Here is a 22,126-nt window from a genome sequence, read left to right on the forward strand (position 1 = left end):
CTTCTACTCTAGCGTATATCCTTCTGCCTGCTTCCAAGTCATCTGTTTCCCATCAGAGCTCCATAGACAGTAGCACATGCATTTTGCTGATCAGGAATGTACTCCGTGTCACCCTGTGGATTAGGGAAGTGATGGCAGTAACTTAGGGTATACTAGCCCAGTGATTTGTAAAATTTCGAATGTGGCAACTAAACACTGAGAAGTAATTAAGGCAGATACCACAAACAATAGGGCCAGTGCTAAATAAGGCTGTGTTCTTACTTTACACTATCTTCTTTAGTATATTTTACATACACACACAGACACATACACACACACATATAGGTAAACTCATACAAAAAAACAAAAGTAAAGAAGAGTCAGGCTGGCTAAGATAATTATTCAGAGTTTGATTTAAAACAAATTTTATGGACCCACACCAGGTACAAATTAGTCAGCAAACTAAACATTGAGACAATTAAAAACCAGCATATGGGAGCCGGTGCTGTGGCATAGCAGATGAGGCTGCCGACATGCAGTTCCAGCAATAAAAATGCGTGCTGGTTCATGCTCCAGCTGCTCCACTTCCAATCCAGCTCTCAGCTATGACCTGGGAAAACAGTAGAAGATGACCCAAGTGCTTGGGCCCCTGCACCCATATGGGTGACCCACAAGAAGCTCCTGGCTCCTGGCTTTGGATAGGTGCAGCTCCGGCTGTTGCAGCCAATTAGGGAGTGAACCAGCAGTTGGAAGACATTCTCTCTCTCTCTCTCTCTCTCTCTCTCTCTCTCTCTCTCTCTCTCCATCTATCTCTGCCTCTCCTTCTCTCTCTGTGTAACTCTGACCTTCAAGTAAATAAATAAATCTTTACAAATAATAACCACAATATGTAATTCATTAGCCTTGGGGTTCAAGCAAAGCTCAAATCCTGTTGATATTGATAATCATTTAATCTCCTTTTATACTGTAAGAATTAAAAATTAAAGCAATGGGAGTGGATATGTGGCATTGCTTGGGACACTGGTATCCCGTATTTGAGTACCTGGCTTCAAGTCCTAGTTCCACTCTTGATTCTAGCTTCCTGCTAACATGTACCCACCTTGTGATGTAGCAGGTCTATGAATCAAGTTTTTGGGTCCCTGCCACACACATGGGAGACCCAAAATCTGAGTTACCAGCTCCTGGTTTTGGCCCAGTCCAGCCCCAGCTGTTGCAGGCATTTGGGAAGTAAACCAGCATATGGCAGATCTTTTTCAGTCTGTCTGTCTCTTTCTGTCTGTCTGTCTCTCCCCACCCCTGCTCTGACTTTCAAATTATTAAAAAAAAAACAGTAATAAACCTGAATATTTTTAACAGCTTCATCCTCTCTCAGTGTGCAGAGATATTCTTAAATAACAAAAAGATTCAAATATGCACATGGACACACACACACATGAATTCAAATACACAAATTAAAAGATGTAAAGGAGTTAAATGTAATAAAAGCTCTATATCTGACATTAATTATCTAAAATTTGAGGTAAGTGGTCTTCATTATGTTCTTCTTCCAGTGATCCTAGAATTATAATCAAAAAAGCTAAATCGTAGAGATTTTCTTAGTAAAAATGTGATTAAAGTATCAGACACTGTACCTAAATCATCACACAGCAAGTGAAAACCAAAGTATTTCAGAGAAAACATACATTGGATGACTTGTGGATAGAAGCAAACATTTTCATCCTTGGTATAAACAACTGGTCTTGTCTGTCCATCTGATCGAAGTCCAACAAACAACCCGGGGCTCCTCGTAGATTCCAAACTTATGGATGCATTTTCCAAGTTCTTCTTAATTTTAAAATGACAGTCAACATCTCCTGTACCCTACAATCAATACATGCTTTCATAAGTGTGAGCCAACACTGAAACCAGTCATTTTGCAAGAATATTGTTTTACTTAAGTATCAAAACATCATGATAAATTCAGAACATTTTCCTGTTAATTGTACTGTGTGTTTCGTCAAGTTCCCTAAGATCTAGAAACAGAGACCACCTGATAGGCAGAGGTAAGGGCTCATGCCTTTGAGGAAAACCCCCTGAATCACAAAGGAGCTTCATTTAAGGACAGTGTAGTGTCTGCTGTGTTTCATTTCAGAGGGGCTGACCTATAGACTTGAACACAGTACACTAAAATATGAAGTTTTACCCTTCATAAAATGGCCATGCACTGCTTGGTGGGGATACTTTCTAAGAAATGTATCAGTAACCAATTTCTTTTTTTGTTTTGTTTTTCCTTTTTATTTATTTATTTTTTTAAACTTTTATTTAATGAATATAAATTTCCAAAGTACAGCTTATGGGTTACAATGGCTTCTCTGCCCCATAACTTCCCTCCCACCTGCAACCCTCCCCTTTCCCGCTCCCTCTCCCCTTCCATTCACATCAAGATTCATTTTCAATTCTCTTTATATACAGAAGATCAGTTTAGTATATATTAAGTAAAGATTTCAACAGTTTGCCCTCACATAGCAACACCAAGTGAAAAATACTGTTGGAGTACTAGTTATAGCATTAAATCACAATGTACAGCACATTAAGGACAGAGATCCTACATATTTTTTTAAGAATTGATTAATTTTCTATGCAATTTCCAATTTAACACCAAGTTTTTTTTTTTCATTTTCAATTATCTTTATATACAGAAGATCGATTCAGTATATACTAAGTAAAGATTTCATCAGTTTGTACCCACACAGAAACACAAGGTGTAAAAATACTGTTTCAGTACTAGTTATTGCATTGCTTCACATTGGACAACACATTAAGGACAGATTCTTCATTATGTGAACATTGTAGCTTGGACTTACAGAAACTTAATGGAAAAACTTATGACACATCCAGGTTCTATAATGTGTGTAACGTGTGTGTGTGTGCGCGCGTGCGTGTGTATGACACAGCTTATTACTCCCAAGGACCATGATGAACAAAATAGCAGAGTAAATCAAGCAGAAGAGAAAATTATGCAATCAACAGGTGCAGTAAACATGAGATATATGAGGCTGCATCTGGTATAACACAGTTCACTACTTTAAAGTAAGTTCTTCTTCATAAGTAGTATACTTAACAATAGTATAGCAAATACATACATCAATAGCAATCACTTATTATCATTCTCAAGTATTATGTATTGGACATACTGTACGTACTATGCTTTTATATCACTGACAGTGCAGGTGTATTTAAGACAACTCGCCATAAACCTGGGTGTAGCACAATGTGCTACAACAGCTATGATATCACTGGGTAATAGGAATTTCTCCATGCCATTGTGATCTAATGGTACTGTTATCACATATGTAGTCTGTCATTGACAAGATACCATCATTCAGTGCATGACTGTACTCTAAAATGATGGGAAGAGGAAAAATGTAATTCTTTATCATAAATCCATTTACACTTAAATATAAACCAAGTTTCCATACACAAATTACACAGAGCATCTGGCAAAACATTCAGTAATTAGGTGCTTAGGAGTAAGCCTTATACCTATCAGATCATTAAAATCACCTCTTCCTTTTTTAGGATATTAATAATCAAATATTGGAAAATATTTCATCTTCTGCTGTGTAAAAGTTTTCTTATAATATTTCACAGTTCTAGAAAATGACTTTTTTGATAACAAACTAAAATTTTCATTAGCAACTATTATTTTAGAAAATTGATAGAAATTTAGAAAACTATCTTTCTATAACAGAAAATTACATCCTAATCTCCATTCAAATATGAGCTTCTTGTAGGTAAGAATCATGCCTGTTTCTATTTCTCATTTTATAAATATGAATTAAGCAACTTTCATCTCTAGTTCTCATTATGGATACAGTAAGACTCTGGCCTTGATTCATTTATGGTCAAGTACAGGAGACAACTACACATGTAGTTGACAATAAGTTCAATAGGATACAGCCAGACTCCTGGGGTTTGGGGAAAGAAGAAAAAAGGCACCAAATTCAGGAGAATCAGGGAAGACTTCCTGGAGAAGGTGAAGTAAGTATTAAATAACACCAAGCTAAGGAAAGAAAGCTGAGCTGGGGGTGAACCTAGGGAATGAACAAAGGCAGAGAGGCAGCAGGCAGCATGATATGTAGATGAATAAGCTTGCTGACATTGCTGAACACCAGAGAGAAGGTAAGAGCAGAAAAGTAGGCTCAGTGTGTATACTACCTAGGGAGTTTGGGCTTTATCTCAGATCACGGGGATTACTGATGGATTTTATGAACATATGTTAAATTGCCTTCAAGACATTTCTTGAATGTCTTTCTAATACCTCTCCAACAGAAAAATCCCATATTTACCCAATTAGCTAGTTATGAATCCCTTTCTTGTTTTCTAATAACTATTAACATGATCTTTGTTCTGCATTCTACCTCTTCATGTAGTATTGGAGATTCCTTTTATTTTTCTTTAGTAAAACTTACTTTTTAGAAGTTTTGGATTTACAGAAAAATTCAGTACAGAGTTCCCGTTTAAATGTCTACACTCAATTTTCCTTATTATTACCATCATACATTCATACCATATGTTTGTTACAATTAATGACCCAATGCTGATATATTAGTATTAGCCTATAATTTATTCAGGTTTCCTTAATTTTTACCAAATGTCTTTATTTATCTGTCCAGGATCTTATTAAGGGTGTCACATTCATGTAACAATCATGTCTCCTTAGGCTCCTCTTTGCTATGGCAGTTTCCCAGACTTTCCTTGTTTTTCAGTCCTTGAAAATTTTCAGTACAGGTCAGAATTGTTAACATACACCCCCATGAGAAACAACTTCATCTTCTAGAGTACAGTACTCATACGCAATTCCCTCTTGCCTTTAGTCTTATTGATTCCCTTTACTTACAGAGATAGGTCAGTACCTATTCTCATCATCCTCTTCTCAGTTCTTTCATATGAATGACTTTTGTCACCATCTGCATTCTTTCCTGAGACTTCTGAACAATGTTTATCTACACATGTTAAGATTCACTCTCTGTGCTATATAGTCCTATAGATTTTGTCAAATGCATAATGTCTTCTATCTCCCAATACAGTGGCACACAAATCCACTATGTTTCTCTTATTCATCCCCTCCACATTCTTATCTAATCTCTAGCAACCACTATTGACTTCATTTTCCTTAGTTTTGCATTTTTCAGAATGTCATATAATTGGAATTATATAATATGTAGCCTTTTCACACTGGCTTCTTACATTTAGTAATATGAATTGTTAAAGTTACTTCAATATGTTTTCATGGCTTATAGCTCATTTCTTTTAATTGCTGAACAATATTTCACTGTATGGGTATACCCCAGAATATCCATTCAGCTACAAAGCACATCTTGGTGATTCCCTATTTCAGGTGATTATGGAAAAAGCTGCTATAAACATTTACATTCAATTTTGTGAAAGCATATGATGCAAGTCTAGAATCTTTTTTGTATGTAGACATCATCGTTATTCTTTTGCCAAGTATCAGTTGACAATACTTGTGTTGGTCCATTTCTAGGCTCTGTATTCTGTCCTATTAATTCCTGCATCTTTTCTTTCAAAACCACTCTGTCTTAATCACTACAGCCTCACAGTAAGTCTTGAAATTGAGTTTGGCAAGTCCTCTGATTTTGTTTCTTTTCAGTGTTTTTTGAGATATTCTTGAACCTTTGCTTTTCATATAGACTTATGACCAGTTTATCAATATCTATAAAATAGTTTGTTGCTATTATATTGAAAATATGTGGGTAAGAGCTGACACTAGGCTTGAATATCCAAATCCATAAACATGGACTATCTGTTCTTTTTAAAAAGATTTTCTTTAATTTCTTTCATCAGAGTTTCATATATTTCTACATAAACATCTTGCACATATTTTGTGAAATTCACACCTTATTTTTTGTGATGTAGCTGGTGTTTTTAACATCAAAATTCAATTATTGTTATTTACTAGTATAAGAAAGCAATTGCACTATGACCTTGTTATAATCACTTGTTAGTTTAATTTCTGCTGACTCTTTGTTATTTCCTTCATAATAATATTACCTGTAAAAAAAGAGAATTTTTTTATTTCTTCCTTCCCAATATATATTCATTTTACTTCCTTTTCCTATTTTATTACACTAGCTATGACTACAGTAAAATTTTCAATAGGAGTAGTATGAGGGGGCACCCTTGCTTTGTTCCTAATCTTAGGGGTAAAGCACCTAGTTTCTTACCCATTAAGTATTATTTTATATGTAAGTTTGTTGTGGATATTTTAACGAGGTGAGAAAGTTTTAGATGTGCTTTATGAAGATGAGAAAGTTGCCCTCTATTCATGATTGTTTTCATTTTGTTTTTACACCAATATTCAATCATCCACTATTACTAAATATTCCATAAAAATATCTATCAAACTTGGCTCAGACACTTCAGTTTTATTACTACTTCCCAGACCTCATCTCATACCTAGATAACTACAACAACTAATTGAAATAAAGATACTATTTTTGACTTATCAAACTAATATTTTCTCATTGCTAACTGTCCCAAGGTTCTCTTAACTCCTAGATCAACAATGCTCATGTGTCTTAGGTAAGTAAAATGTAGCCTAGAACAAATAAATGTTTGTTCAGCTTTGTTTCCAAATAGAAGGGCTTCAAGAACTCTGTAGCAAATAAAGGAAATAAAAGTGTTTTTATTTGCACTAAGAAGGTTTTTTAAAAATTTTCAAGTGATCTACTTTCAGTTTACTTTATATTCATAAGATTAACTTTACACTAAGTAAAGAGTTCAACAAATAGTAAAAAGAAGAAAAACACTGTTCTTCAACAGTAGAGACAAGGGTTATAAACAATCATCAAATTTCAAAATGTCATTTTCACTCCTATACACTCTACTCTTGTCACTCTATTAGATCAGGGAAAATATATGGCATTTGTCTTTATGGGAACTAGTTTATTTCACTAAGTATAATGGTTGTAATTTCATCCATTTTGTTGCAAAAGAAAAGATTTCATTCTTTGAGGGACATCTGGGTTGACTCCATATCCTAGCTATTGTGAATTGAGCTGCTATAAACATGGGGGTACAAATAACTCTTTCATATGCTGATTTCATTTCCCTTGGGTAAATTCCCAGGTGTGGGATAGCTGTGTCATTTGATATATATATATTTTCAGCTTTCTAAAGTATCTCCATTCCACAGTGGCTATACTATTTTACATTCCCACCAACAGTGAATTAGGCTATCTTTTCCCCCACATCTTGACCAGCCTTTGTTGCTTGTTGATTTCTGTATGAGAACCATGCTAACTGGGGTGAAGTGAAACCTCATTGTGATTTTTATTTGTATTTCCCCAATGCCTAGTGATCCTGAACATTTTTTTAAGTTTCCGTTGGGCATTTGAATTTCCTCTTTTAAAAAATGTCTATTCAGTTCCTTTGCCAACTTCTTAACTGGACTGTTTGATTGTTGTTGAGTTTATTGAGCTCTTAATAGATTCTGGGTAGTAATTCTTTATCAGTTGCATAATTTGAAAATATCCTCTCCCAGTTTGTCAGTTGCCTCTTCACTTTGTTTCTTTTGCAGTGCAGAAGCTTCTTAACCTGATGTCAATCTCATTTGTCTATTTTTTCTTTGGTTGCCTGTGCTTCTGAGATCTTTTCCAAAAAGCATTTGCCTATGCCAGTGTCTTGCAGACTTTCCCCAATGCTCTCCTCTAGTAATCTGATAGTATCAGGTCATAGATTTAGATCCTTGATCCATTTTGAGTTGATCTTTTTATGAGGTGTAAGGTAGAGGTCTTGTTTAATACTTCTGCACACAAAGATCCAATTTTCCCAGCACCATCCATTGAATAGACTATCTTTTCTCCAGAGATTGATTTTACCTCCTTTGGAAAAAAATTGGTTGTAGATGTATGGGTTACTTTCTAGAGTTTCTATTCTGTTTCATTAGTCTACATGTCTATTTTTGTGCCAGCACCACATTATTTTGACTACAATTGCCCTGTAGTATGTCTTGAAATCTGGTATTGTGAAGTCTCTGGCTTTGTTTTTGTTATTTAAGATTGCTTTAGCTATTCAGAATCTCTTTTGTTTCCAAAATGAATTTCAGCATTAATTTATATAGATCTGAGAAGAATGTTGTTGGTATTTTGATTGGGATCACACTGAATATATAAATTGCTTTTGGTAGTATGGTCATTTTGATGATTTTAGTTATCAACTATGAACACGAAACATTTTTGTATTTCTCATGTCTTATGCTATTTCTTCGTTTATTTAGGGAGACAGAAAATATTGCCAAAAGAAATTCAAAAATTAGAATTCCTAAATTTAGAGCTAGCCCTGGAAGACTGGACATCATAGAGTTTATATGAGGAAGCCACTGAAAATGTAGATACTGTTTATGACATAGAAGAAACTTCTACTCCACAAGAAGTAAAGCACATCTGGTGCTAGGAGTAGAGTCCTGGGGTAAACAGACTAGAAGACGGAAATGGAAGTCCTTATTTTAATCCTATTTGGAGATTACCCTTGGTATATATGGTAGGAGAAACATCCACATATTTGAAGGTGTGGATCTTAGGATCTCAGTGTCTGTCCCAGTATATTCACAAATTCTAGTTACAGCATCCCATGGTTTAGCATAATATTGCTGTCTCATGGGACTATACAAAAGGTGGACATAAATCATCTGAGGAAGAAGTCTGAAAATATGACACAGATGTAGCTTCCTAACTCACCACAGTGTGTACGGAAACATCAGGAATGCAGAGTTACCCCATGCCTTAATGGCAGATTCAGTACTAAGAGATCTAGTGACAAGGGAGAGGGCTAGACTCATTACAAGTTGGGCACAGAGTCTTGACCCATGCGACCAAAGCCTATTTAGGAGTCTCAAGCCTCATGTTATGCCAAATGTTTAAATGTTTAAGACTGTAGTATCAGGTCTCATTTGCTATTATAAATGATAGATTTTTCCAGAGACAAACAAAATTAGTCACACCGCAGTAGAGAAGCATGTGGGCCTGAAGAACAGTGTTTGTCCAGTGTACTCTCTTGATAACTTTTTAAAAAAAAGTTTTTGCATTCAGATACAATCAAGAATGAAATAAGGAGAACGAACGAATGAATGAATGGATGAATAAAACTCTCATTCATTATTAATGACCTATAAGTGACTAACCTTTGAACTTGATAGAAACCAAGATATGCAAGCTTTAATTTGAAGGAAAAAATCAATCAACTGAATTAAATAGATTGTAAAATGCTATAACCATGGTTGCACTTCAGGCAAACTTCAGGGCTTGTAAGCCAAATTTTATTTCATTACAGTAACCTCATACTTATTCTTCTAAACTTTGGGTTATCCATAAACTAGCCTATCTTATACACAGAGGCAGGATTTATGAACTTTAATATCATTTTCAACCCATAATCATCCAAGCTTACAACAGATACCTTACTGAAAAAGCTGTCATTTTTCTTTAAAGATCTCAGGTCTAAGTGACCATGACTCATGTAATTGAAAACATTTTCTCAGACATGTCTCTTTGCTTACCAACTTAGTATCTACCTCTGATGTACCGTTCACATTGTGGTGTAATTATCTGTTTACATTGTCCTTTTCCTCTCTTAACTTCCAAGTTTCCTGAGGGCAGAGTACATTCCTTGCTATAGCTACTGTAGCACTTATAACAAGAAGTTTCTGCCTTTCAGTAGAAAACTCAATAACTGTCAGCTTTAAGAAAATTTCTATTTTGTGAATTTCTAAGTTCATATTTTCCTATAAAATAACCTTCTCTTATTCTTTGATAACAAAAAGTAAAATAGAATTATTACATCTAAAATACACCATTCTTGGGAAATTTCTTCTGACTCACTCACTCTGCTCAAATTGAATCATGGAAACAGAGGGAGTCACCTGGGAGTAGCTCCTGTTATCTCAAGCTCTGCAGGATACAGGATTGGTTACTTTTGTTGCTCTGGAGACAAACAGACTTGCAATTTGGCCCAGGTTTCTACCTGTTTAGGGGGCCAAAGCTGACCTAGGTTGATATGCAGTGCATTATACGCTCACTGCAATACATTAGCACGTGAAATTTCATACCTACCAGCCACAATGACAAAGAGCAGAGCATAAAAGGAGCAAAAAAGCAGTCACTAGATTACAAGAAATCTGTACTTCGAAGAAAAAAAAAAGAATATCTTTCACCTCTATTAGAATATATATGTATATATTCTAATATATATATATACATATATATACATATATACATATATATAAACATATATATATATGTTTCATTATATATATTGTTTCATTAAACAATTCATATAGTGGTAAAATACACTACAGAGAAAGGGTCAGTCCTCTGAGTGAACATGCATTGACTGTGGAGTGTGTACTTTCACTTTCTCAATAAAATGCTTGCTGCCTGCTATTTGCTATTCTCTGATTCACTCATGAATTCTTTCCTGAGGCAAAGTCAAAAACCTGCATACCAGTCAGCAAGCCCTCACTGTCTGGTGCTATCTTTCTTCGAGAGTCAACCAGGAGATTAGAGATAACTCCAGGACAAATCAAAATGCACACATCTCATTTGATCTTTCTTCTTATGAGTCTTGTGAGCATATTCATCTGCCAATAACCACTATCTTTCTTTCTTCTATTTGCTTCAGTTCACTGGGCCCCAAGTCTCTCACTTGGATGCCATGTAGAAGGCTGGAGCACCACTCTGGCTTAACAAGACTGTCCACCAAAATCAATGCTTGAGGCATTGGAAAAACTACCACCTCAGCTATGGGGAAGAGGGAAGCACTCATCTACCAACAGGAAGTTCACTGGAATTGCCTGGAGTCTCAAAGGGGACCTGGAGTATTCCCTACCATAATGGCTGAGATGAGCAATGACTAGGGGCCTTTAGACTCCCTGGAATACTTGACTATCCCTGCTGAGGAGCCTTGAATGACCTGACATGGCAAGTAAGAAAAATCATTTTTTTTTATTAGATACAACTAGACAACCACTCTTTGGACCTCTCACTCTTTTTAAAAATTTTATTTAAGGTATACAAGTTCCATGTATTTCATATATACAGATATAGAAACACAGTGATATTTTCCTACCCTACACTCAAACCTGACCATACTCCAACACTTCTTCCACCTCCCTCTCCCACTCTTAATTTTACAAAGTTCTATTTTCAGTATACTTTGATTCCCTATCATAGCTATTGTGAATTGAGCCACTATAAACATGGGGTTACAGATAGCTCTTTCATATGCTGATTTACTTTTGCTTGGGTAAAATCCCAGTAGTGGGATTTCTGGGTAATATGGTAGGTCAATATTCAGATTTCTAAGGTATCTCCACACTGTTTTCCACAGTGGCTGCACCAGTTCACATTCCCACCAACAGTGGATTATGGTACCTTTTTCTCCACATCCTCATCAGCCTTCGTTGGTTGTTGATTTCTGTAAGAAAACCATTCTAATGGGAGTGAGGTGAAATCTTATTGTGGTTTTGATTTGCATTTCCCCGATGGCTAGTGATTCTGAGCATTTTTCAAGTGTCTGTTGGCCATTTGAATCTCCTCTCTTGAAAAATGCCTGTTCAAGTCCTTTACCCATTTCTTAATTGAATTGTTTGCTTTGTTGTTGTTGAATTCCTTGAGCTCTTTATAGATTCTGGATATTAATCTTTTATCAGTTTCATAGTTCACAAATATTTTCTCCCATTCTGTGGGTTGTCTCCTCACTTTCCTGAGTGCTTCTTTTAGAGTACAGAGCTTCTCAATTTCATGTAATACCATTTATTAATTTTGGCTTTTATTGCCTGGGCCTCTGGGGTCTTTTCCAAGATCTTTTTGCCTGTGCCAGTGTCTTGCAGGGTTTCCCCAATGCTCTCTAATAATTTGATGTTATCAGGTCATAAATTTAGATCTTTAATCCATTCTGAATGGATTTTTGTGTAAGATGTAAGATGGGGTCTTGCTTCATATTTCTGCATGTGGTAATCCAGTTTTCCCAGCACCATTTGTTGAAGAGACTATCCTTGGTCCAGGGGTTGGTTTAACTCCTTGGTCAAATATAAGTTGATTATAGATGCTTGGATTAATTTCTGGCATTTCTATTCTGTTCCGTTGTCCATCAGTCTGCTTTTGTACCAGTCCCAGGCTTTTGTGGTTATATCTGCCTTGTAGTATGTCTTGAAATCTGGTATTATGATACCTCCAGCTTTGTTCTGTTGTATAATACTGCTTTAACTATTCGAGGTCCTGTATTTCAATATGCATTTTAGCATTCTTTCTCCAAAATCTGAGAAAGATTTTGATTGGGATCAAAAAAAAAGATTTTGATTGGGATCTTATTGAATCCTTAAGCATCTATTGAAAGGCTGCATAAGCAGTGACAAATTTAATTTCTGTTTGTAATGAAAGGTCCCCAGCCCCCTGTCATTCCTCTCAGCCAGACTCAAGGACAGTGGGGAATGTGGATTTTTCCCTCTGCTAGAATCTCTGGATGACATGTGTACACAAAGCCTTAGGTCGAATGTTGCCATCTTCCCCCTCCCCCCCAACTGCACCAGAGCTCCTGCCATCAGTACTGCTGAGAAGATGGTGTCTTGTCAGCCAGTTGCTGTGTGCACACGGAAGGGCTTCCACAGCTGCTGCTTATTCCCAAAATGGTGCCCTTTCTCTCTCAGCTGGTTGCTGGGCATTACAGAGGGGGATTAGATGAGAGAAATACACCCCCTTTTTTTTTTTCACTAGGTCTGAGGTAACCCTTTCCCCCTCAGAGCTGCAGGTTGGACTCATGCCACATACTCCTTCCAGCTATATCAACAGTGGCATGGGTTGCTGCATGTGATCTCACCTCAGGCTTCAAAGCTGGTGCTACTTGGCTCTTAGTTACTGAGGTCATCTGTTGTGTCCACGTTTGTGTTACATGTCCACACCTTGCACACCAGATCTCCAGCATTCCTCTTCCTTCCACAGAATTTCCATTGCAGTTTTCTCTCTAATTCTCTCCTGAGAATGCACTTCTTACAATTTTGTTTTTACTACTTATCCCTAGCCTGGTACAATTAGGTGTTCCCTATTCCACCATCTTGGAATCCCCCATGACTTCTCACTCTTGTACCATTACTAAAATAGACAGGAAGTAAAGGTCTAAAAGATTAATCTGTAAAATGGAGACTTAACAACATTTTCTCATCGTTTCCTGACAGTGCCAGATTGTCCAATATCCCTCCTGGAGAGAGACTGAATAAACTAGGCACCATAGTACAGATTTTATGAACTAAAGAAGTTAGTTTCCTAAGGGTCACCTATGCCAAGATACATTTTTGCTCAGAATAATTTGGGAAGCCAAGAAACCCAAAAGGCAAAGAATATCAAGCCTAGCCAAATATGACTCAAAGACCTCATTTCATTCCCTTTTAAAGGACACAATCCCATTCAGTTCAAGGGCAATGGATAACTCATAATCTCAAAATTCCTCAGGTATCTGCTTACAAGACCTGGCAACGTCCTTGTAACTCATCCATTCTACCTATAAACAAACCAAATGATGTAGAATTTAAGAATAATAAACAAGGCTCTGATCCCTATATACTCAATAGTTACTAATCCCAATATATTCTGTCTCCTCTACCACCCATTGATGTTTCTTAAGTACAATGACTCTTCTTGCACCCCATATAAATCCCTTCAGCAAGGATATTACAAGGAGGTCACATGCTGGAACTTTCAAGATTTTCTATTACACTTAAACCAAATTCATCCTAATATTGCACCTCAAACTACATTCATTGGTGTCCCTTGGGTCACAGAAGTCAGTAATATAATACTGGGTGGGGTGACTTGGTTTTCTCGCCAACACCGTGCTTATAGAGATATTCAAAGGCCCAACAGATAGCAGGGATTTCCAAAGGTCTGGGGTTACAGGGGGAGCTTCCCTCTTCCCAATGCAGATTTAATAACTCTCACCTGGTTAAAACAGATGATGAAATTTGGAAATTCCACCTTGCCCTTAAGAAGTTGTGCTCCACTCAGGGACTGCATAATCTGAGAACACTATTGAACTGATTTTTTTTCAAATCTTTTTCTTTGAAACACACAGTGACAGAGACAGAAAGACAAAGAGAGAGAGAGAGAGAGAGAGATCTTCCATCCACTGGTTCACACCCCAAATGCCCACAATAGCTCCAACTGGACCAATCTAAACCATAAACCAAGAAATCCATTGAAAGCCATTTAGTTTCCCAGTGAAGGGCCAAAGTCCTTCAGCCATTATCATCAGCCTCCAAGGATACATTAATAGAAACCTTGACTGAAAGCAGAGGAGCTGGGACTGACGCTGTGGCACAGCAGGTTAACACCCTGAACTGAAGCACCAGCATCCCACATGGGTGCCGGATCGAGACCCAGCTGCTCCATTTCCGATCCATCTCTCTGCCATGGCCTGGGAAAGCAGCAGAATATGGCCCAAGTCCTTGGGCCCCTGAACCTGCTTGGGAGACCAGGGGAAGCCCCTGGATCCTGGCTTTGGATCGGCACAGCTCCGGACATTGTGGCCAATTGGGGAGTGAACCATCAGATGGAAGACCTTTCTCTCTCTCTCTTTCTGCCTCTCCTCTCTCTGTGTAACTCTGACTTTCAAATAAGTAAAAAAAAAAAAAAAGAAAGCAGAGAAGCTGTTACTTGAACCAGCACCAAGGTATAATAAGTGGACAAAGCAAGCAGCAGTTTAAACTGCTAGCCATAACACCCACCAACCGATTTGATCTTAAAAGCCCATATTATACCCAACACTTTCTCTGAACTTTTTGTCAATGCATTGACAGCTACATAGAGGTGAGTGTTCAATGTGAACCTTGGCTCCAAATGGCAAATCTGTCTGAATATCAGGCCAAACCCAAAGAAATTTGTCATTGGGCTGATTTGGGTGGTATGGGGCATTCATTGGGTGAGCTGTTCCTTGGGGAGGCTTTACTTACAATGAAGCCATCATGAAGTCTTACTCTGGCATGAGAGATGTGGCCCAAGCTACAGATGAACGTTTTAGTCACACACAGACCTCTCAAGGCTCCGTGGCTGGCATGGTTCTTGACAACAAGCTTGCCCTTAAATATTTGCTAGATAAACAAAGTGACATATGCACTATAATTAAAAAATCTGCTGTACTTAAATCAACAACTCAGGTATGGTAGAATTAAATATTAAGAAATGGCTACAGGCTGGCGCCGCGGCTCAACAGGCTAATCCTCCACCTTGCGGCACCGGCACACCAGGTTCTAGTCCCAGTCGGGGTGCCGGATTCTGTCCCGGTTGCCCCTCTTCCAGGCCAGCTCTCTGCTATGGCCCAGGAAGGCAGTGGAGGATGGCCCAAGTCCTTGGGCCCTGCACCCCATGGGAGACCAGGAGAAGCACCTGGCTCCTGGCTTCGGATCAGCGAGATGCGCCGGCCGCAGCGGCCATTGGAGGGTGAACCAACGGCAAAAAGGAAGACCTTTCTCTCTGTCTCTTTCTCTCTCACTATCCACTCTGCCTGTCAAAAAAAAAAAAAAAAAGAAAGAAAGAAAGAAATGGCTACATTCTTTTGGACAAGGGGAACCAACAGCTGACTCCACCAGGCAAGTAATAAAGGATACCCTTCTACACATCAACTGGTTTCTGCCTCTTTTAGGCCCTCTATTGACTGTAATGTTGTTACTGGTTTTCAGCCCTTGTCTGCTCAATTTGCTTGTTAAGTTTGTCTTCTCTTAAAAAAAAAAATTCCATGTCAAGTTCATGGTCATTCAAGGATTCTTCAAGGATTCTGACCATTGGTGAATGAGCCAGACTCAACAGTTCCACTGCTGGAACCTCTAGATCAGGTGCCCAGAGAATTCTATGCCCTTGGTAGGTAGAGACAGCAGCACTGAAGAAGTTACAGAAGACAGATCTTTTCTTCTCACCAATCCCTTAATATTTAAGGATTGACTTCTCTGAGGGGAAAATGAGACAGAGAGTTAGAAGAACTGTTTGAATCACCTTGGGATAGTTCCTTATCTCAAGGTCTACAGCACATGGGTTTGGTTCTTCTTCAGGCCCTGGAGATAAACAAACCTTCTACCTAAACCAGATTCATGCAGATATAAATTAGGGCCATGGCTGACCCTGACAGAACTACAGAGCTCATTATGTATTCATAATAATACATTAGGATACTAAATTACACATCTTACCAGCCTCCAGGACATGAAACACTGAACCATAAAAAAGAGCAAAACAGAATGGTAGTAGCTAGATTATAGGATACCTACTTCCTAGAAAAAGCTTCAATATTCCTCTCTTTTATTAGAATATGCATCCCCTTTCATTAACCAACCTATATGATGTTAAAACACAGTACAGGTATAGAACCACTCCCCTCATAGTGAGCCCAGGCTCTGAGTATGGAGTATGTACTTTTGCTTTCTCAATAAAATTCTTTGCTGCTTGCTATTCTCTAATCTCCAACTCAGTCATGCATTCCTTCTTAAGGCAAAGTCAAGAATTTGGGTACAAGACAGAGAGCCCTTGATATCCAGCACCAAAATCTGTCTCTCCTGAACCTTCAGAAGAAATTGAACTAACTTGAATGGCATTACTGGTTTGCTAATGTTCTCTAGATCACTGTTACGTGCATATTTGTTCCCTCCAATAATACTTGAAAGATGATATTTTTAACCATTAAATATCATTAGTGAGAAGAATGAAAGTAAAACTTAATATGATTAAATTTCACAACAGTAAACATTTAGAGCTTCTTCTACTTCCTCTTTCTTCATTTAAAAATCTCTGCTTCATCCCTACCCCAAATACAAACTAATTTAAGGGATACAAATGGGAAATAAAATATATGGGTTCTGGGTGTTTAACAAGAAATACTGACTGGACAAAGCCATGTTTGAATATGTAATGCAAGTTAATGCTCATTTCCCTCTATTGGGCTCCTTTTCAGAAAATTAACTCCTAGTTGACCATTGTGATATATTTTTTAAAGTTTATATGTTTATTTGAAAGTCACAGTTACACAGAGAGAGAAGGAATGACAGAAAGATCTTCCATCTGCTGGTTCACTCCCTAAATAGCCACAACAGCCAGGACTGAGCCAGGCCAAAGCCAGGAGCCAGGAGCTTCTTCTGGGTCTCCCACTTAGATACAGGGGCCCAAGCACTATTTTGAGCATGTACCAACTGTCAGGCCTTACTGTGGAATTCAGGACATTTTAATAAATAAGGAGGATTCTCTTGTGTGTTATTCACATCCTAGCGACAGAAATTCTATTTGAGACAGGGAGACAGAGCAAGCAGCTGACCCACCTATCTCAGTATCTTCAGGATATAGGTTTGGTTCCCTTTGCTTTGAATATAAACAGACCCACTGCCAGGTTCATAACAGTTTAGGGTCCAAAGACTGACCTAGATTGACCTACAGCTCATTATATGCTCACTGTAATACATTAGCATGCTAAATGATACTCCTACCAGCCTCCACTGCAGGAAACATTGGACCATACAAGGAGTGAAGAGGGGCAGTTGCTAGATTCTTGGAAATCTCCACCTACTTCCCAGAAAAACTATGATTCCTCCCCCTTTTTAGAATATACTTTCACTTTCATTAAATGACCTGGACGTTAAACCCAATTCACAGATGGAGCAATTCCCTTCAAGTAGGCCCCACTCTGTGGAGTGGGTATATTTATTTTCTCAACAAAATTCTTGCTACTTGCTATTCTCAGACTCACTCCTGAATTCTTTCTTCAAGTTATGTCAAGGGCCAGGGTACCAGACAGCCCTCACTGTCCTATGCCACATCCACTGGAATATTATTAATGCTATTCATCAGCTTTTTTGTTTCTAAGATGAAACACTTGACAATTTATTCCTTTCTTAAAATTTATTTGCTCCTGCAGGGTGAGGATGGGGGATTTTTTTTTTTTTGGCTGTCTTTATGGCCATTTGTATATTCTTCAAATCTCTTCCATGCTGTAAAGATCAAAGCTAATCCACAGACTGCGGTCTACAGTGAAGTGAAAGACCATGTTCTAGATAATTCAAACAAAATAATTCATCCTGCATGGTAGCTATTTTCATTAAATATCATTAAATCAGTTTTCTTTAGAATTTTAGGTAAAACATGATATAATTATTTACATAAAACTGAGTAAGACATTCTGTTACAAAACAACTCCCCAGACTAGTTGGAGAAGTTGTTACAGAATACCGAAACCTGGATCTGCTTGCCCAGTATGCAGAAAGCCAATCACTGACAAATTCATGGTAGAAGAAAGTAGGTGATTATTGCAAAAAGCAAAGCAAGAAGCCGGGCAGCTATCGCTTAATTCCTAGGTTCCCTGAGAGGTTATGGGTGAAGATTCTTGTAGACTGAATTTGGGGCTGAGAAGTACATGTTCAGATTGTGTCCAGGATCCTGGATAATCAGTGGTGCCCGTGGCCTGCCTTTGATTGGTTAGCAATACTGTGCTTTTCAGGGAATTTTATGATGGCCAAGGGTACTTCATGCAAGTGGAAGTTACTTCCTGCCCTGGGCCAGAATTCCCCAAAGCAAGACACCAGATATTAATTACTAGGAAAGTTTTCTGGGCCAATTGCAACATTCCTTCAATTTTGTGAGTTCTTTTTAATTAGTGGTTAATTCGTAATCCTAAATGAAGGGCAAGAACACTTTGAGCTAAGGGTCAGAAACTGGTTTCTGGTGATATCTTGACTCTGGTTTACAGATGGACACTTGTATAGGAGCTTGATTTCAATTTTACCAAATTTTATACTTTGCAACCTATTGGTCTAGCATGGTGTACACCTAATCTATCCATATGCTTTCATATCTCAACTTCTTACAAATATAAATTACTATTTTAAAATTATTTGCATGTGTAGAAATATTTTGAGTTGAGTCAAACTGGATCAATCTACAGTGAGAGAATCTTTCCCAGTTTCTACACACTAAACTCCTGCTCATAAACGCATATCCCACTAGCGTAGGATGTGTCTGTGAGTGTCTTTGAAATGCTGATGACTCTTGAGCTTGTTTTTCCTACAACTCCTACATCTTTGTACTCATGCTTATTGCATTCCACCCATGTTGTTCTGAGGCTTGTTTTTTCTCTTTAAATTAACAACCTTACAATTGTCCCTAGTGACCCACATGCTGTTTGTTGCTAACTTGAATCTCTACCATACCAAAATCTATTAAATGATTTACTCCTACAGGATAATAATTTTCTAGCAATAAAAATAGAAATGTTTGTTAGAGGATCAGCATCACTTGATTCAAATGTAGATGTATTGAGAAGTGTTTTCAAATGTACAGTTGCAAACAGATTGGAACTATTAATGCTTTTATTCAATTCAATTTATTACAATAAGCATTTGTCCAGTCACTAACAGGACTATGACACTGTTGGATTTTTAAAGTATAACAAAGCATAGTAATATGAGCATGCCTTACCATTTACCTTTGAATATATGTTAAATCTCTTTGGATTTGGGCTGGTGCTGTGGTGTAGCAGGTGAAGCTGCCACCTGCAGTGCCAGCATCCCATATGGGCACCAGTTCGTGTCCCGGCTACTCCACTTTCTGATCCAGCTCTCTGCTATGGTCTGGAAAAGCAGTACAAAAATGACCCAAGACCTTGGGCCCCTACACCCTTGTGGGAGACCTGGAAGAAGCTCCTGGCTCCTGGCTTCAGACTGGCGCAGCACTGGTCATTGCAGCCATCTAGGAAGTGAACCAGCAGATGGAAGACTTCTCTCTCTCTCCCTCTCTCTCTTTCTCTCTCTCTCTCTCTCTCTCTGCCTCTGCCTCTGCCTCTGCCTCTCTGTAACTCTGCCTTTCAAGTAAATAAATAAATCCTTTAAAAAACCCTTTGGAGAGCCCAAGCATGCCTTACTACAGCCTCTAAACATATGTAAACTAGAGTAACTAATGAGATTGTTACCATTCTATTTTCAAGAGTAATGTCATTCCAGTCTAGAAATTCCTGGTAACATACAGTGAAAGTGAAAAATAACATACTTTATGTTTATGCATCAATGCTATCTCTTAAGAGAAAAAAAAAACTGCACATGTATTTTGACTAAAAAGACTCAGTACCAAAATTTCTGATGGAGAATTGAAAACCATACACTCACCTTGTGCTCATAAAGCCCCACGAGAAATTTTATGAATTCTGTGCCTGGAAAAACTTCTTCACAGCAATACACCAGAAAGAAAAGGGAGAGGGGAGAAGAGCCCATACCCATAAAAACTCCAGTCTGGGAGAATGCAGACTGGGCCCTTGGTTCTTTGCTAAGTTGCCCACCTAGCCTGCCAGGTATATTCTCTTTATTACACATTGCTAGTTTGACTACTGCCTATCTCTGTCACACACCTGAAATTCTTTTCTTAAGGGAAGACAAGAACTGCCACCTCCAGTAACATAAAGAAAATGCTACAATGCAAGTAACAGAATTTAAAGATAATGATGATTTTCTATGGTGGTACTTCTCTATAAAATACCAGAGTAAAGGCTAAAAATTAAAGTTATTTAACTGGCAAACACTATCAGGATGCAGACTAAGAGTGCTCCTTCAGACCTCTATTAATTAATGAAACACAGCTCTTATATGCACAAAACAACTGGCTGCATGAGATCCAGAGAACAATACATAACTGACCCCAAGGTCTATGTGATATAGGCAGAGAGCCAGAAAGAGGGAGCTAAGGACTGCACCACCCATACTACACCCCCTTCCTTGGCAAACTCCATCCCCTTCCACAGCAATCCAACATGGCTGCAGGTTCAGCACACCCACTACCTATAATGTACCTGAACCTCACTTCCCATCATGCATCAGATGCCATGGTAATTCCTGGATTCCAACACATGCTCTGTAGCCACAAATGCATCAGATTCCATGATGCTCCTAGAAATTATTGTGTATAATGCAGTCCCAACTCAAGCTGCATCTCCTTTAAAGATTCAGTTAGGCCCTACACTGAGCACACACTTATCCTATTAAAGGATTACCTGCAATCTTGTAAATTAAAATACTCCTTTTCACCTGTGGTTTCCTGCATTCCCATTTGTGTACTTTGATTCATGTTTAAATAAATCTTACATCCTTTATGTCTACTTCTTGAATTTTTTCATGCATGGAGGCAAGGCTTGAAACAAGACCATGGCGGTGGGGTGGGGTGGGGTGTCACAGTTTCTCTGTCCCCTGCATCACATGACAGCCTGAGAAATCACAATCAAAGTGTAAATTCCAAAGAAAACCCAGAATAGGATTTATCTCGTCTTTGTATAATTATTAGGATGTAGTACAAGAAACTACCCCAAAATATGGCACCTTGGTATACTCTGTATACTAAGCTGGAGAAAATTAAGAAAACCACAAAAACAAACCTTACCTGTTATGTAGGAAGTCAGATATGAGCTTATGTGTGTGTGACAAAGGCCTAAAGAGTTGACATCTAGGTCCAGCATATGTATCTTTAAGTCATCCCGATAACCTTCCAGGGGCAGCCCAGTATCTGCACTTGAAACATCCTGCCCTGCCCCTTCTACCCGATAACCTGCCAGGTGGGGGTCCCCGCCCCTTCTTCCTGATAACCTTCCAGGTGCAGCCCAGTATCTGCACTTCAAAACATCCTGCCCCGGATCCTGATCTTCCAGGGTGTCCTGCCTATCCTTCCTCTAACCCAGGGCTATGCCAGCCAGGCTTCCTCCTGTCTGATAACTTCAAGGGGAAAATTCAGAAAGGAATTTTTAGTATTTACATCCAAAAAGTCCTTTGTTCCAGGAGAAGCAGAGGCGGGGAGGCAAGACCCATGCCCTCCTCAACCACCCCTGGCCTCTACGGCCTCAACCGGATGGTGCACTCAGCCCTCTGCCCCTATGCTGAGCCACCCGCCTGGACTGGCCAGGTGTACTCTCTGCACTCAACCATGTAACCCCACTCTCCCCTAGTTTGAGCAACTGGGCACACTCCCTCAGGTTCTGTCTGGAGAGGCGCTCATCCATTCTTACGGATGTCCCTGCCCCAATAAACCTTGCTATTTGCTTTCCACTTACTCTCTGTTTCATGCCTGAATTCTTTCTTGCACGAAGGCAA

The 22,126-nt window shown here is 38.5% G+C and overlaps 1 protein-coding gene across 1 annotated transcript in view; it reads right to left on the reverse strand.

Annotated features, from left to right (window-relative positions):
- Window positions 1–22,126, reverse strand: part of RP1 (RP1 axonemal microtubule associated) — a 293,476-nt gene that overhangs the window by 144,839 nt on the left and 126,511 nt on the right. Inside the window, exon 15 of the mRNA XM_062189888.1 lies at window positions 1,662–1,839. Within this exon, the coding sequence (XP_062045872.1) occupies window positions 1,662–1,839 (178 nt within the window). The remainder of the gene's footprint in view (window positions 1–1,661; window positions 1,840–22,126) is intronic.

Source organism: Lepus europaeus, chromosome 4 (assembly GCF_033115175.1).
Source record: "Lepus europaeus isolate LE1 chromosome 4, mLepTim1.pri, whole genome shotgun sequence".
Lineage (NCBI taxonomy): Eukaryota > Metazoa > Chordata > Mammalia > Lagomorpha > Leporidae > Lepus > Lepus europaeus.